The following is a 12,763-nucleotide window of genomic DNA, read 5'->3' as shown; positions in this document are numbered from 1 at the left end:
GCCCAAGGCCTTGCAGGCCTTTTCCTGTTACTCTAAATGAGTTAAATACACTTTGCTGAGTATGTAAAGTGCTTTCTTTTCAAACGTGCAGCTAGGGGTGAAATCTGGAATCTTACCCTGCGCGGAGCTCCATAACCCTGGGTAGAAGGTACAACTTCATCCCCTTGAAGCTTAACACCTCCAAATGTCACAAGATTCATTAAAACTGCTGCCTGGAGGCTGGGGGTAGGCCCAAGGCCTTGCAGACCTTTCCCTGTAACTGTAAAGGGGTTAAATACACTCTGTGGTGTCTGAGATGTGTTGGTTATTCACACATCCAGGCAGGGGTGATACCTGAAATCTTACCCTGCGCGGAGCTCCATAACCCTGGGTAGAAGGGACAACTTCATCCCCTTGAAGCTTAACACCTCCAAATGTCACAAGATTCATCAAAACTGGTGCCTGGTTGCTGGAAGTAGGCCCAAGGCCTTGCAGGACTTTTCCTGTAACTGCAAAGTAGTTAAATACACTTTGCTGAGTATTTGAAGTGCTTTGTTTTCAAACATCCAGCTATGGGTGAAATCTGGAATCTTACCCTGCGCAGAGCTCCATAACCCTGGGCAAAAGGTACAACTTCATCCCCTTGAAGCTTAACACCTCCAAATGTCACAAGATTCATTAAAACTGCTGCCTGGAGGCTAGAGGTAAGCCCAAGGCCTTGCAGACCTTTCCCTGTAACTGTAAAGGGGATAAATACACTTTGTGGTGTCAGTAATGTGTTGGTTATTCACACATCCAGCTAGAGGTGACATCTGAAATCTTACCCTGCGCGGAGCTCCATAACCCTGGGTAGAAGGTACAACTTCATCCCCTTGAAGCTTAACACCTCCAAATGTCACAAGATTCATCAAAACTGGTGCCTGGATGCTGGAAGTAGTCCCAATGCCTTGCAGGACTTTTCCTGTAACTGCAAAGTAGTTAAATACACTTTGCTGAGTATATGAAGTGCTTTGTTTTCAAACCTCCAGCTAGGGGTGTAATCTGGAATCTTACCCTGCGCGGAGCTCCACAACCCTGGGTAGAAGGTACAACTTCATCCCCTTGAAGCTTAACACCTCCAAATGTCGCAAGATTCACTAAAACTGCTGCCTGGAGACTAGAGGTAGGCCCAAGGCCTTGCAGACCTTTCCCTGTAACTGTAAAGGGGTTAAATACACTCTGTGGTGTCTGAGATGTGTTGGTTATTCACACATCCAGGCAGGGGTGATACCTGAAATCTTACCCTGCGCGGAGCTCCATAACCCTGGGTAGAAGGTACAACTTCATACCCTTTGAAAGTTAACACCTCCAAATGTCACAAGTATCAGTAAAACTGGTGCCTGGATGCTGTAAGTAGGCCCAAGGCCTTGCAGGCCTTTTCCTGGAACTGCAGATGAGTTAATTACACTTTGCTGAGTATATGAAGTGCTTGGTTTTCAAACCTCCAGCTAGGGGTGTAATCTGGAATCTTACCCTGCGCGGAGCTCCACAACCCTGGGTAGAAGGTACAACTTCATCCCCTTGAAGCTTAACACCTCCAAATGTCTCAAGATTCATCAAAACTGGTGCCTGGATGCTGGAAGTAGCCCCAAGGCCTTGCAGGACTTTTCCTGTAACTGCAAAGTAGTTAAATACACTTTGCTGAGTATTTGAAGTGCTTTGTTTTCAAACATCCAGCTATGGGTGAAATCTGGAATCTTACCCTGCGCAGAGCTCCATAACCCTGGGCAAAAGGTACAACTTCATCCCCTTGAAGCTTAACACCTCCAAATGTCACAAGATTCATTAAAACTGCTGCCTGGAGGCTAGAGGTAAGCCCAAGGCCTTGCAGACCTTTCCCTGTAACTGTAAAGGGGATAAATACACTTTGTGGTGTCTGTAATGTGTTGGTTATTCACACATCCAGCTAGGGGTGACATCTGAAATCTTACCCTGCGCGGAGCTCCAAAACCCTGGGTAGAAGGGACAACTTCATCCCCTTGAAGCTTAACACCTCCAAATGTCACAAGATTCATCAAAACTGGTGCCTGGTTGCTGGAAGTAGCCCCAAGGCCTTGCAGGACTTTTCCTGTAACTGCAAAGTAGTTAAATACACTTTGCTGAGTATTTGAAGTGCTTTGTTTTCAAACATCCAGCTATGGGTGAAATCTGGAATCTTACCCTGCGCAGAGCTCCATAACCCTGGGCAAAAGGTACAACTTCATCCCCTTGAAGCTTAACACCTCCAAATGTCACAAGATTCATTAAAACTGCTGCCTGGAGGCTAGAGGTAAGCCCAAGGCCTTGCAGACCTTTCCCTGTAACTGTAAAGGGGATAAATACACTTTGTGGTGTCAGTAATGTGTTGGTTATTCACACATCCAGCTAGAGGTGACATCTGAAATCTTACCCTGCGCGGAGCTCCATAACCCTGGGTAGAAGGTACAACTTCATCCCCTTGAAGCTTAACACCTCCAAATGTCACAAGATTCATCAAAACTGGTGCCTGGATGCTGGAAGTAGTCCCAATGCCTTGCAGGACTTTTCCTGTAACTGCAAAGTAGTTAAATACACTTTGCTGAGTATATGAAGTGCTTTGTTTTCAAACCTCCAGCTAGGGGTGTAATCTCGAATCTTACCCTGCGCGGAGCTCCATAACCCTGGGTAGAAGGTACAACTTCATCCCCTTGAAGCTTAACACCTCCAAATGTCACAAGATTCAGTAAAACTGGTGCCTGGATGCTGTAAGTAGGCCCAAGGCCTTGCAGGCCTTTTCCTGGAACTGCAGAGGAGTTAAATACACTTTGTTGAGTATATGAAGTGCTTTGTTTTCAAACCTCCAGCTAGGGGTGTAATCTCGAATCTTACCCTGCGCGGAGCTCCATAACCCTGGGTAGAAGGTACAACTTCATCCCCTTGAAGCTTAACACCTCCTAATGTCACAAGATTCATTAAAACTGCTGCCGGGAGGCTGGAGGTAGGCCCAAGGCCTTGCAGACCTTTCCCTGTAACTGTACAGGGGTTAAATACACTCTGTTGTGTATGTGATTTGTTGGGTTTTCACACATCTAGGCAGGCAAGCATCACAAAAACAGGTGGCTGGAGACAGGCCCAAGGCCTTGTCCTGATGCTATAAAGGGGTGAAATACACTTTGACCATGTAAAGTGTTTTCTTATCAAACCTCCAGCCAGGGGTATAACCCGAAATCTTACCCTGCGCGGAGCTCCATAGCCAAGGTTAGTAGGAGCAACTGTATCCCTTTGAAGATGAACTCAACCAAATGTTACAATTATCACTAAACAGGCCCACAGCCTTGTGCTGATACTGTAACAGGGGTGAATCTCACCCTGCGCGGAGCTCCATAGCCCTGTGTAGAAATAGCCACTTTGTGCCTGCAGGCTAGAAATGGGCTTGGGACACTGAAGGCTAGAATCTGATAATGTAAAATACCTTTTGAATGAAGGTATTTTTTTTTTGGCAGACCTCCAGCTAAGGGGGAAAACCGGAAATGTTACCCGAATCGGAGCTCACCAGCCCTGGGTAGGAAAAGTGACTTTGTCCCCTTGAACCTAAAGAGTTGGTATAAAATCAATTTAAAAAAAAAAGTGTATATATAGTTTTTTTTTGCTTACCTCCAGCTAAGGGGGAAAACCGGAAATGTTACCCGAATCGGAGCTCCATAGCCTCGGGTAGAAACAGTGACTTTGTCCCCTTGAACCTAGAGAGTTAAAAAAAAAAAAAAAATGTTTATATATAGTAAAAAAAATACAATACAATAGAAATATGTGTTTGTAGGTTTTTTTTTTTTTTTTTGGGCCGACCTCCAGCTAAGGGGGGAAACCGGAAATGTTACCCGAATCGGAGCTCACCAGCCCTGGGTAGGAAAAGTGACTTTGTCCCCTTGAACCTGAAGAGTTAGTATACAATGAATTAAACAAAAAAAATTGTATATATCGTTTTTTTTTCTGTTTTGCTTACCTCCAGCAAGGGGGAAAACCGAAAATTTTACCCGAATCGGAGCTCCCCAGCCCTGGGTAGAAGTAGTGCCATTGTCCCCTTGAACCAAACTGTCCACACAGAAAAAAACTGAAACGGGTGCTTAAAGACCCACAGGGACCCGTAAACGGTCATGCTGGTTCGCCGCAAGAATCAGGATGCCACAGCCTCTTCCTATGGGCCTGCATGGGAACTCGACTTCATCGACCATTAAGCCCCCACGCAGTGGGGGCTTACAGAGCCTGGGCAGGAGACAAAGTTGGAGTTAGCGCGGCCGTTCCGCCGCCCGGCCATCTGGTCGCCAGGCTCACTGGGCCATCTGGTCACTGCACAACGGTGCGACCAGATGGCCCACTGAGCCATGCGACCAGATGGCCGATCGGCGGAACCGCCGCGTTAACTCCAACTTTGTCTCCCGCTCTGGTGCTGTAACCCCCCACTACGTGGGGGCTTAATAGTCGGCATAGGTCCCCCAGTCCAGGCCTCCAAGACGGCGGGCCCCTGGGCAGGGCTAAACCTGCCTTATCTCCCGAGTTTCGTCGCCCCAGGATAACGGGACCCTGGGGCGGTCTACACACGCCTTAGGTCCCCAGTCCAGGGCTCCATGACGGTGGGCCCCTGAACCGGGCTGAACCCGCCTTAGGTTACCAGTTCAGGGCTCCATGGTGGCGGTCCCCGGGGCCGGGCTAAGCACGCCTTATCTCTCCGGTTTCGGGGCCAAGGACAACGGGACCCTGGGGCGGGCTAAACACGCCTTATGGTCCCCAGTCCAGGGCTCCATGATGGCGGGCCCCTGGGCAGGGATAAACACGCCTTAGGTCCCCAGTCCAGGGCTCCATGATGGCGGAGCCCTGTGCCGTGCTAAACCTGCCTTATCTACCCAGTTTCGGGCCTCAGGATAAAGAGACCCTGGGGCGGGCTACACACGCCTTAGGTCCCCAGTCCATGGCTCCATGATGTAGGTCCCCTGAACCCGCCTTAGGTTACCAGTTTAGGGCTCTACGGTGGCGGACCCTGGGCCGGGCTGAACCCGCCTTCCCGAGCAGAGTGGCTGCGGAGCAAATCCCCGGGTTCCCTCCATCCTCCCCTCCCGACCGAGTGGGGGCCTAGATAGGAGCCCTGCGCTGCGGGAATAATAGTTCATAGACCCAGCTCTCACAAGACATGGTGGTCGGCTCTTAAAAGAGCCTTTGGGTTGTTTTGTCTTTTTTTTCCGTGGGCAAGTCGAGTGTTTAACCGCCGAATCCGTAGAGGGTGCGGCCCTGGCGCTTCAGGGCATAGACCACATCCATGGCGGTGACGGTCTTCCTCTTGGCGTGCTCGGTGTAGGTGACGGCGTCCCGGATCACGTTCTCCAGGAAAACCTTCAGCACTCCGCGGGTCTCCTCGTAGATGAGGCCGGAGATGCGCTTGACTCCGCCACGGCGCGCCAGGCGGCGAATGGCCGGCTTGGTGATGCCCTGGATGTTGTCCCGGAGCACCTTGCGGTGCCTCTTGGCGCCGCCTTTGCCGAGCCCCTTCCCTCCTTTGCCGCGTCCAGACATGTTCTCCTCTCGGTGCTGTGAGCAGAAGTGATAGCTCCAGCCCCCGCACCGGCTGATTATATGGAGGAGCTGCGGACCTGCGAGGGAGTCCAAGCGCCCGCCCTGTGAGGCGGGAGAGCCCGGCCCCGGCCCGCCCTCTGCAGGGAGCGGGGGCTGGAGAGGCCGTTGCCGTTTGAAAAAGAGCGGGCTCCCAGCCCGCCTTTGTCATGGGTTGGCTCAGCTGCTGCCGCCGGCGCACAGACCACAGTCAAACACACGCACACGCCTCCCTTCCCGGCCCCCACTTGTGACCGGCCCGCCTAACCCTCTCGTTCCGTGCCCCCCTCCCAATATGAACAGAAGCCTCGGACATTTCTAAAGGAGCCCAACACACGTTAACGGCCTCACCGGCACCACCCCGCTGTGTGTGGCCGCCTGCAACCCCGTAACACTGTCCACGTCTCGCGCCCAAGGCACCTCCCTTCCCGGCCCCCACTTGTGACCGCAGCCCGCCTAACCCTCTCGTTCGGTGCCCCCTCCCAATATGAACCGAAGCCTCGGACTTGTTTCAATGGAGCCCTACACCGGCACCACCCCGCTGTGTGACACCGCCTGCAACCCCGTAACACTGTCCAAGTCTCGCGCCCAAGGCACCCCTTTTCCCGGCCCCCACTTGTGACCGCGGCCCGCCTAACCCTCTCGTTCCGTGCCCCTCCCAATATGAACAGATGCTTAGGACATGTTTCAATGGAGCCCACACCGGCTCCTCCCCGCTGTGTGTGACTGCCTGCAACCCCGTAACACTGTCCACGTCTCGAGCCCAAGGCACCTCTCTTCCCGGCCCCTACTTGTGACCGCGGCCCGCCTAACCCTCTCTTTCGGCGCCCCCTCCCAATATGAACAGAAGCCTCGGACATGTTTAATGGAGCCCAACACACGTTAAAGGCCTCACCGGCACCACCCCGCTGTGTCTGGCCGCCTGCAATCCCGTAACGGTCCCCATCTCGCGCCCGGTTGTGTCGTCTGCCCCAAAAAGATGCCAAATAAATATAGGATTTTTATTAGAAAAAACATTATGGATATCGGACTCGAAGCTGGGCTTTGGGGACGGGGGCAACATTTATATGCAGGGCCGAGGGCTTGGAGTGTGTCCCACCTATGAAGCGACGGCGCGGGCGCTGCCGCATCTATGAAGCCGCCAGAGTAACACCTCGGCACGGATACGCTCTTTGATGGAGTCTGTGGATGGCCCTGAAAAGAGCCTTTGTGTTTAGGGTGTATTTCCACGGGGGTCTGCGGGCCTTTACTTGCTTGCTTTGCCCTGTGCCTTGTGGCTCTCGGTTTTCTTGGGCAGCAGCACGGCCTGGATGTTGGGCAGGACTCCTCCCTGGGCGATGGTGACTCGGCCCAGCAGCTTGTTCAGCTCCTCGTCGTTGCGGATGGCCAGCTGGAGGTGTCTGGGGATGATGCGGGTCTTCTTGTTGTCCCGGGCGGCGTTGCCAGCCAGCTCCAGGATCTCGGCGGTCAGGTACTCCAGCACTGCAGCCAGATAGACGGGGGCACCGGCGCCCACCCTCTCGGCGTAGCTTCCCTTACGGAGCAGTCTGTGCACACGGCCCACGGGGAACTGGAGCCCGGCTCTGGAAGAGCGTGTCTTGGCCTTGGCGCGGGCCTTTCCTCCCTGCTTTCCGCGTCCAGACATGGCGATCGATGTACAGTCTCAGTCACACAACAGCGAGAATGATACTGCTCTTTTTGCTGGACTCGGTAATATAAAGACTTCGGGTGCGTCTGATTGGTTGACAGCTAGTCGTTGATAGTACTTCTCATTGGAGGAAGGCGTGCTATGGTTTAGCCAATCAGTGTCCCAGAACCGCATTACAATAGGAAGTGGGGGCCCGGCCTATACCTGCCAATGAGAAGGGAGAGCCGGGAAGAAGCTGCTTTGCACGCCCTGGCTATAAATACAAGTGGGGCCGCCCAAACATGATTTCTCTCGGCTCCACAGCACGCGGTGAAAGATCCTCGACCATGCCTGAACCAGCCAAGTCCGCGCCGGCTCCCAAGAAGGGCTCCAAGAAAGCGCTCTCCAAGCCGCCCAAGAAGGACGGTAAGAAGCGCAAGAGGAGCAGGAAGGAAAGCTATGCCATCTACATTTACAAAGTGATGAAGCAGGTGCACCCGGACACCGGCATCTCTTCCAAGGCCATGGGCATCATGAACTCCTTCGTGAACGACATCTTTGAGCGCATCGCTGCAGAGTCTTCCAAACTGGCTCTCTACAACTCGCGGCGCACCATCACCTCACGGGAGATCCAGACCGCAGTCCGCCTTCTGCTGCCCGGAGAGCTGGCCAAGCACGCCGTGTCGGAGGGCACCAAGGCCGTCACCAAGTACACCAGCGCCAAGTAAGGCTTCCAGGCGCACCCCAACGAACACAACGGCTCTTTTAAGGGCCAACCACTTCCTCCCCTAAGAGCTAATGTAACCCTAGTATGACAGAAGAATATGTGTTTTTATAAGGGTAATGTTGAGCGCAGATAGCGCCGCTCTCCCGGGGTTTGCTGCACACCGAGGGACGATGGAGCAGGCAGCCCGTTTTGCCTCTTTCAATAAACATGTCTATATGAATGAGCCCTCCCTGGGACCAAGTGCCACCTATGCACTGTAATGTAACGATGACGTTATATAAACCTGCTGGCAATTCACACAGCTACTCCCGGGCAATTTGCTTTCCATGTTATGGGCGAGCAGCTTTAATGTGTGCCGGTTTAATTAGCGTTGTGTTTGTATTTCCAGACCCAGGGGAACGGCTACAATACGCCCCGGGGCAAACGCTACCGAAATCAGACACATGAACCCCATGTACCGGGAGCCCAGATGCCTCATAGCGCTGGCTTGTGACCAGCGGATCCCTGCCGCCATTAAATGATGGGCACATTGACGAGGTGTTTGTGCACTGTGAAGACGGAAGGCTCTGGTCACCCCCAGAGCCTGTATAAGTTGCCCAGTACTCGTGGTACTCTCAGAACCCGATGTACCGGGAGCACAGATGCCCAAAAGCGGTGGCTTGTGACCCGCGGATCCCTACCACAACCCTCTACCCAAACAACGCTTCAAATGAAGGGCACGTGGAAGAGGTGTTTGTGCACTGTGGACACCGAGTGCTCTGGTTTCCCCAGAAGCGGTATAAGTTGCCCGGTGCTCGTGGTATTCACAGCCCCTCCTCCCTAACCTGTAGGCCATGCCATGGCAGATAAGAGAAGCTCAAAGGTGACAGGGTGGTGGCCCTTAAAAGAGCCGTTGTGGTGGTTGTTCGGGTCGGTCTGTCTCCTTAGGCTCTCTCGCCTCGGATGCGACGGGCCAGCTGGATGTCCTTGGGCATGATGGTCACCCTCTTGGCGTGGATGGCGCACAGGTTGGTGTCCTCGAAGAGCCCGACCAGGTAGGCCTCGCTTGCCTCCTGCAGGGCCATGACGGCGGAGCTCTGGAAGCGCAGATCGGTCTTGAAGTCCTGGGCGATCTCCCTCACCAAGCGCTGGAAGGGCAGCTTGCGGATGAGGAGCTCGGTGGACTTCTGGTAGCGGCGGATCTCGCGGAGAGCCACGGTGCCGGGCCGGTAGCGGTGAGGCTTCTTGACTCCCCCGGTGGCAGGCGCGCTCTTGCGAGCTGCCTTGGTGGCCAGCTGCTTGCGGGGCGCTTTGCCGCCGGTGGACTTGCGGGCTGTCTGCTTGGTGCGGGCCATGGCGGGAGCGGTCTCTCTCAGCGACGAGCGAGGAAGAATGGCGTCTACCGGGGAAAGAGCTCTATTTATGCCCTCACAGACGGAGGGCTGCTCTGGTTGGCTGAAGAGACCGCCCTACGTTCGAAAATAGCCCGCGGTGTACAACGATTGGTTACTGAACGGGAGGCTGCAGCCTAGCTGTCCAATGAGCTGTGGATAAAAGAGAAGCCTCCGGTTGAATGACGTGAGTTGGAGCCGGAGCCGGAGCCCGCGCCTCGGCCAGCCTTTGTCTCCGTGTCCGTCCATCCACTACTAGTCACGCCGACGACTCGACCCCGGTCCCCCGGGAGAGGAGCCCGAGATGTCATAAGCACACTGCCCTTATCACCCTGGAACACTCCCCCGTTACCTGCGCTCGAGTCTGCCCGGGTACAGTGAAAGCACCAACACACACACACACACACGTTTATAATAAACCCCGGTCTTATGACTCCCAGACCCCCTTCTTACCCGCCCCTGCTCACCCTGGAACACTCCCCCGTTACCTGCTGCTCGATTGAAAGAGCACAATCCTCTGCTTTATGCAGACACTACATCGAGTCTGCCCGGGTACAGTGAAAGCACCGAGACACACACGTTATTGCACATGCATTATAAACGGAGGTCTTATAACTCCCAGACCCCCTTATTGTCTATGTTATACCGATTTCAATCCACGCAGCCCCGAAAGAGCCGTTTATATGGCCAAGATCACACGCGGCACTCGCGCGTGGAAAGGTGCCCTATGGATGCATTGTGCGGTTTATTTTTGAGAAGTGGGGCATTGGGTGGGTGCAAAGGTGGGGATGAACACGCTCTCTTCTAGACAGGGTGGTGGCCCTTAAAAGAGCCGTTGTGTTTGCAGTGTCTCGGTGCAAGCCCTTACTTCTTCTTGGGCGCTGCCTTTTTGGGCTTCGCTGCTTTGGGCTTGGCTGCCTTGGGTTTGACTACCTTGGCAGGGCTTTTCTTGGCTACTTTGGGCTTCGCCGCCTTGGCTTTCGCTGGGCTCTTGGCAGCCTTCTTGGCGGGGGCAGCCTTGGGCTTCTTGGGGCTCTTGGCTGCTGCTGGCTTCTTGACCTTCTTCGGGCTCTTCTTGACCCCCGCGGGAGCCTTTTTGGGCTTCTTGGCGGCAGGGGCTGCTTTCTTGGCGGCTGGCTTCTTGGTCTTGGAGGCTGACTTCTTGGCCGCCTTCTTACCTTCCAGCTGCTTCTTATTCACCTTGAAGGATCCGGAGGCCCCGGTGCCCTTCAGCTGAGCTAGGGCGCCTTTGCTGACCAGGCTCTTGAGGGAGACCTTGACGCGGCTCTTGTTCTTGTCCGCATCGTAGCCGGCGGCGGTCAGCGCCTTCTTCAGGGCCACCAGGGAGACTCCCTTCCTCTCGGCCGAGGCGGTCACGCACTTCAGGATGAGATCGGACACGCTGGGACCGGAAGGCTTCTTGGCCTTGGAGGCCCCCGCTGCTTTCTTCTGCTTCTTCTTGGGGGCGACCTCAGCGGGAGGAGCCGCGGCGGCTGGAGCGGTTTCTGCCATTGCTATGCAAGTCTCGACGCTGACGCTGTCACAGAACGGAAATGTACCTCGGCCCGAGCCCCGTGCATATATAGGGAGGAGCCAGCCCCTGATTGGTCCCGAGGAGAGAGGGCTGTGCGAGGCGCACTCGGCTCTCTGCTCCGAGCTGACATTTGTGTTTCCTACCATCGGAGTTTCAAAGTTTTAAACCACAATCCGTTAAACACACGCTCCCGTGCACACATGAAAAGAAGCCCAGCTTCAGCCCCTTCCCGTGCCCGCCCCCGTTTCAGCCGACCCCGTCCACAGAGGCTTGCAATCCGCCGTGAATCTCTGCCCTCCCCCGGTGGCTGACGCCTCCGTGACCGGAATCCCGGGCTCCGGGACCCTTTTCCCCGGTCCACCCTCGCGCTCTGAGGCCGGGAGCGGCGGCCCGCGGGCGGGAGGGGCCTCCTGCAGGGAGCGGGCCAAGTGGAGTCACCATGGGGCTCCGGGGGCCGCGGGGAGCGCCTCCTGCACCGGGCCGAAGTAACACAGGGCTCCGCCGGCCGAGCGCGGGGAGCGGAGACAACGCCAGAGAGACCCGGCCCCCCGGGGGCCAGGGGGGCCCTCGCCGCGCGCCTGCACCCTCGGCTGTGGCACCCAAGGCTCCGGGGCAGCCGGGGGGACTTTCACAAGCAGCGGGGCACGGTCCGGCATCAAGACTCACGGGCATCACAAGGCGGCTGCGCGCTGGTAGCTTCACATGCAGGCCGAGGGCATTCACTGCCAAGCACCGAGCTGGACGAGACGGGGGCACAGTAAACATAATAAACACACAGTGACACCATAGAGGCAGGCGGCCGAGTCAGACCTACATGCTTAATGGCACCCAGAGTGAGAGCAGAGGGTGTGAATGCACCTGAAACGGTGACCCCAGTACCTGCACGGAGGCCCTCTGCTGAGCTGATTTTCACAGCTGGAGTTAGGTTTACATCTCAGGTGACATCTTTGGACGGGACCCGACCATAACAACGCGGTCAAAACACCGCTGTACATTTCGATCGCTGCATTTACAACGCAAGTCTTCTCCACGACTTGCACGGGAGGGCGCACTAGACTAAGGAATAGTGCGATTTGCAATTCCAACACCTTCCCTACCTTACTTAGGCTGGAGTTGGAATAGTAAATCATACTATTCCTGAGTGTAGAGCGCCCTCCCGCGCAAGTCGTGGAAAGCCCCTAAAACAGCAATGTAATGTACCGCAATCTGATTGTTACAACATACATCCCACACTACAGAGTGAGGCCTTTGACTATCACTGTTGTATTGAGCTCGATGGCTGGGGTGGGGACCACTCCTGAATCAAATGGGATGTCAAGAGTGCGACCTGTGCCCACAAATCAGATTCTGCGCATGGCAGCCTGATTGAGGTCTAATTACAGGGTTTCGCCTTATATGTAGGTAGAAGGAAACACAAAGAAAACACTTCACATAGTCCAAAACGTACATGAACACCATTCACAGTTTCAGATCTTACCCTTCAGGTACCCAGGCCCATTCCTAGCTTCCAGGAACCTGTTCTAGTAATATATCTGACACAATGAGGTTTCCAGAATCAAGGGGACAAAGTCAGTCCTTCTACCCCGAGATATGGAGCTCCGCACAGGGAAAGATTTCACGCCTTTCCCTGGGATGGAGGTGTAAGAATAAAATACTTCACATGGACCAAAACTGCACAAAAAAACAGTCACCATATCAGAATAGAGCCTTCAGGGCACTGGGGCATTTCTAGCCTCCAGGGACCTGCTTTAGTGATATTTGTGACATTATGGGGTTTTCCGATTCAAGGGCACTAAGTCACTCCTTCTACCCAGGGATTTGGAGCTCCACGCAGGGCAAGATTCAACATTTCCCTCACGGGTGGAGGTGAAGAAATGAAAACACTTCACCTAGCCTAAAAGGTACATGCACCCATTTGAAATATCATGCCT

At 54.5% G+C, this 12,763-nt stretch overlaps 4 protein-coding genes across 4 annotated transcripts; 1 reads left to right on the top strand and 3 right to left on the bottom strand.

Moving 5' to 3' along the window:
- Positions 1-5,188: 5,188 nt before the first annotated feature.
- LOC147663953 (histone H4) lies at positions 5,189-5,576 on the bottom strand. The gene has a single exon (XM_086950037.1). It carries the CDS (start codon positions 5,536-5,538, stop codon positions 5,227-5,229), a length of 312 nt encoding a protein of 103 aa, XP_086806163.1. The 5' UTR covers positions 5,539-5,576; the 3' UTR covers positions 5,189-5,226.
- Positions 5,577-6,820: 1,244 nt separating this feature from the next.
- LOC147663952 (histone H2A type 2-C-like) lies at positions 6,821-7,219 on the bottom strand. The gene has a single exon (XM_086950105.1). The coding sequence runs from the start codon at positions 7,217-7,219 to the stop codon at positions 6,821-6,823; it is 399 nt and encodes a 132-aa protein (XP_086806231.1).
- A 325-nt stretch (positions 7,220-7,544) lies between these two features.
- LOC147663951 (histone H2B 1.2-like) lies at positions 7,545-7,982 on the top strand. Its single transcript, XM_086950077.1, has one exon. It carries the CDS (start codon positions 7,549-7,551, stop codon positions 7,927-7,929), a length of 381 nt encoding a protein of 126 aa, XP_086806203.1. The 5' UTR covers positions 7,545-7,548; the 3' UTR covers positions 7,930-7,982.
- An 869-nt stretch (positions 7,983-8,851) lies between these two features.
- On the bottom strand, positions 8,852-9,262 carry LOC147663950 (histone H3). The gene has a single exon (XM_086950104.1). It carries the CDS (start codon positions 9,260-9,262, stop codon positions 8,852-8,854), a length of 411 nt encoding a protein of 136 aa, XP_086806230.1.
- Between the last annotated feature and the right edge of the window lie 3,501 nt (positions 9,263-12,763).

The sequence above is a fragment of the Lissotriton vulgaris genome, unplaced genomic scaffold, assembly GCF_964263255.1.
Source record: "Lissotriton vulgaris unplaced genomic scaffold, aLisVul1.2 SCAFFOLD_728, whole genome shotgun sequence".
Classification (NCBI taxonomy): domain Eukaryota; kingdom Metazoa; phylum Chordata; class Amphibia; order Caudata; family Salamandridae; genus Lissotriton; species Lissotriton vulgaris.
Note: the sequence above shows the minus strand (reverse complement) of the source record. Positions and strands in the feature narration are given on the sequence as shown.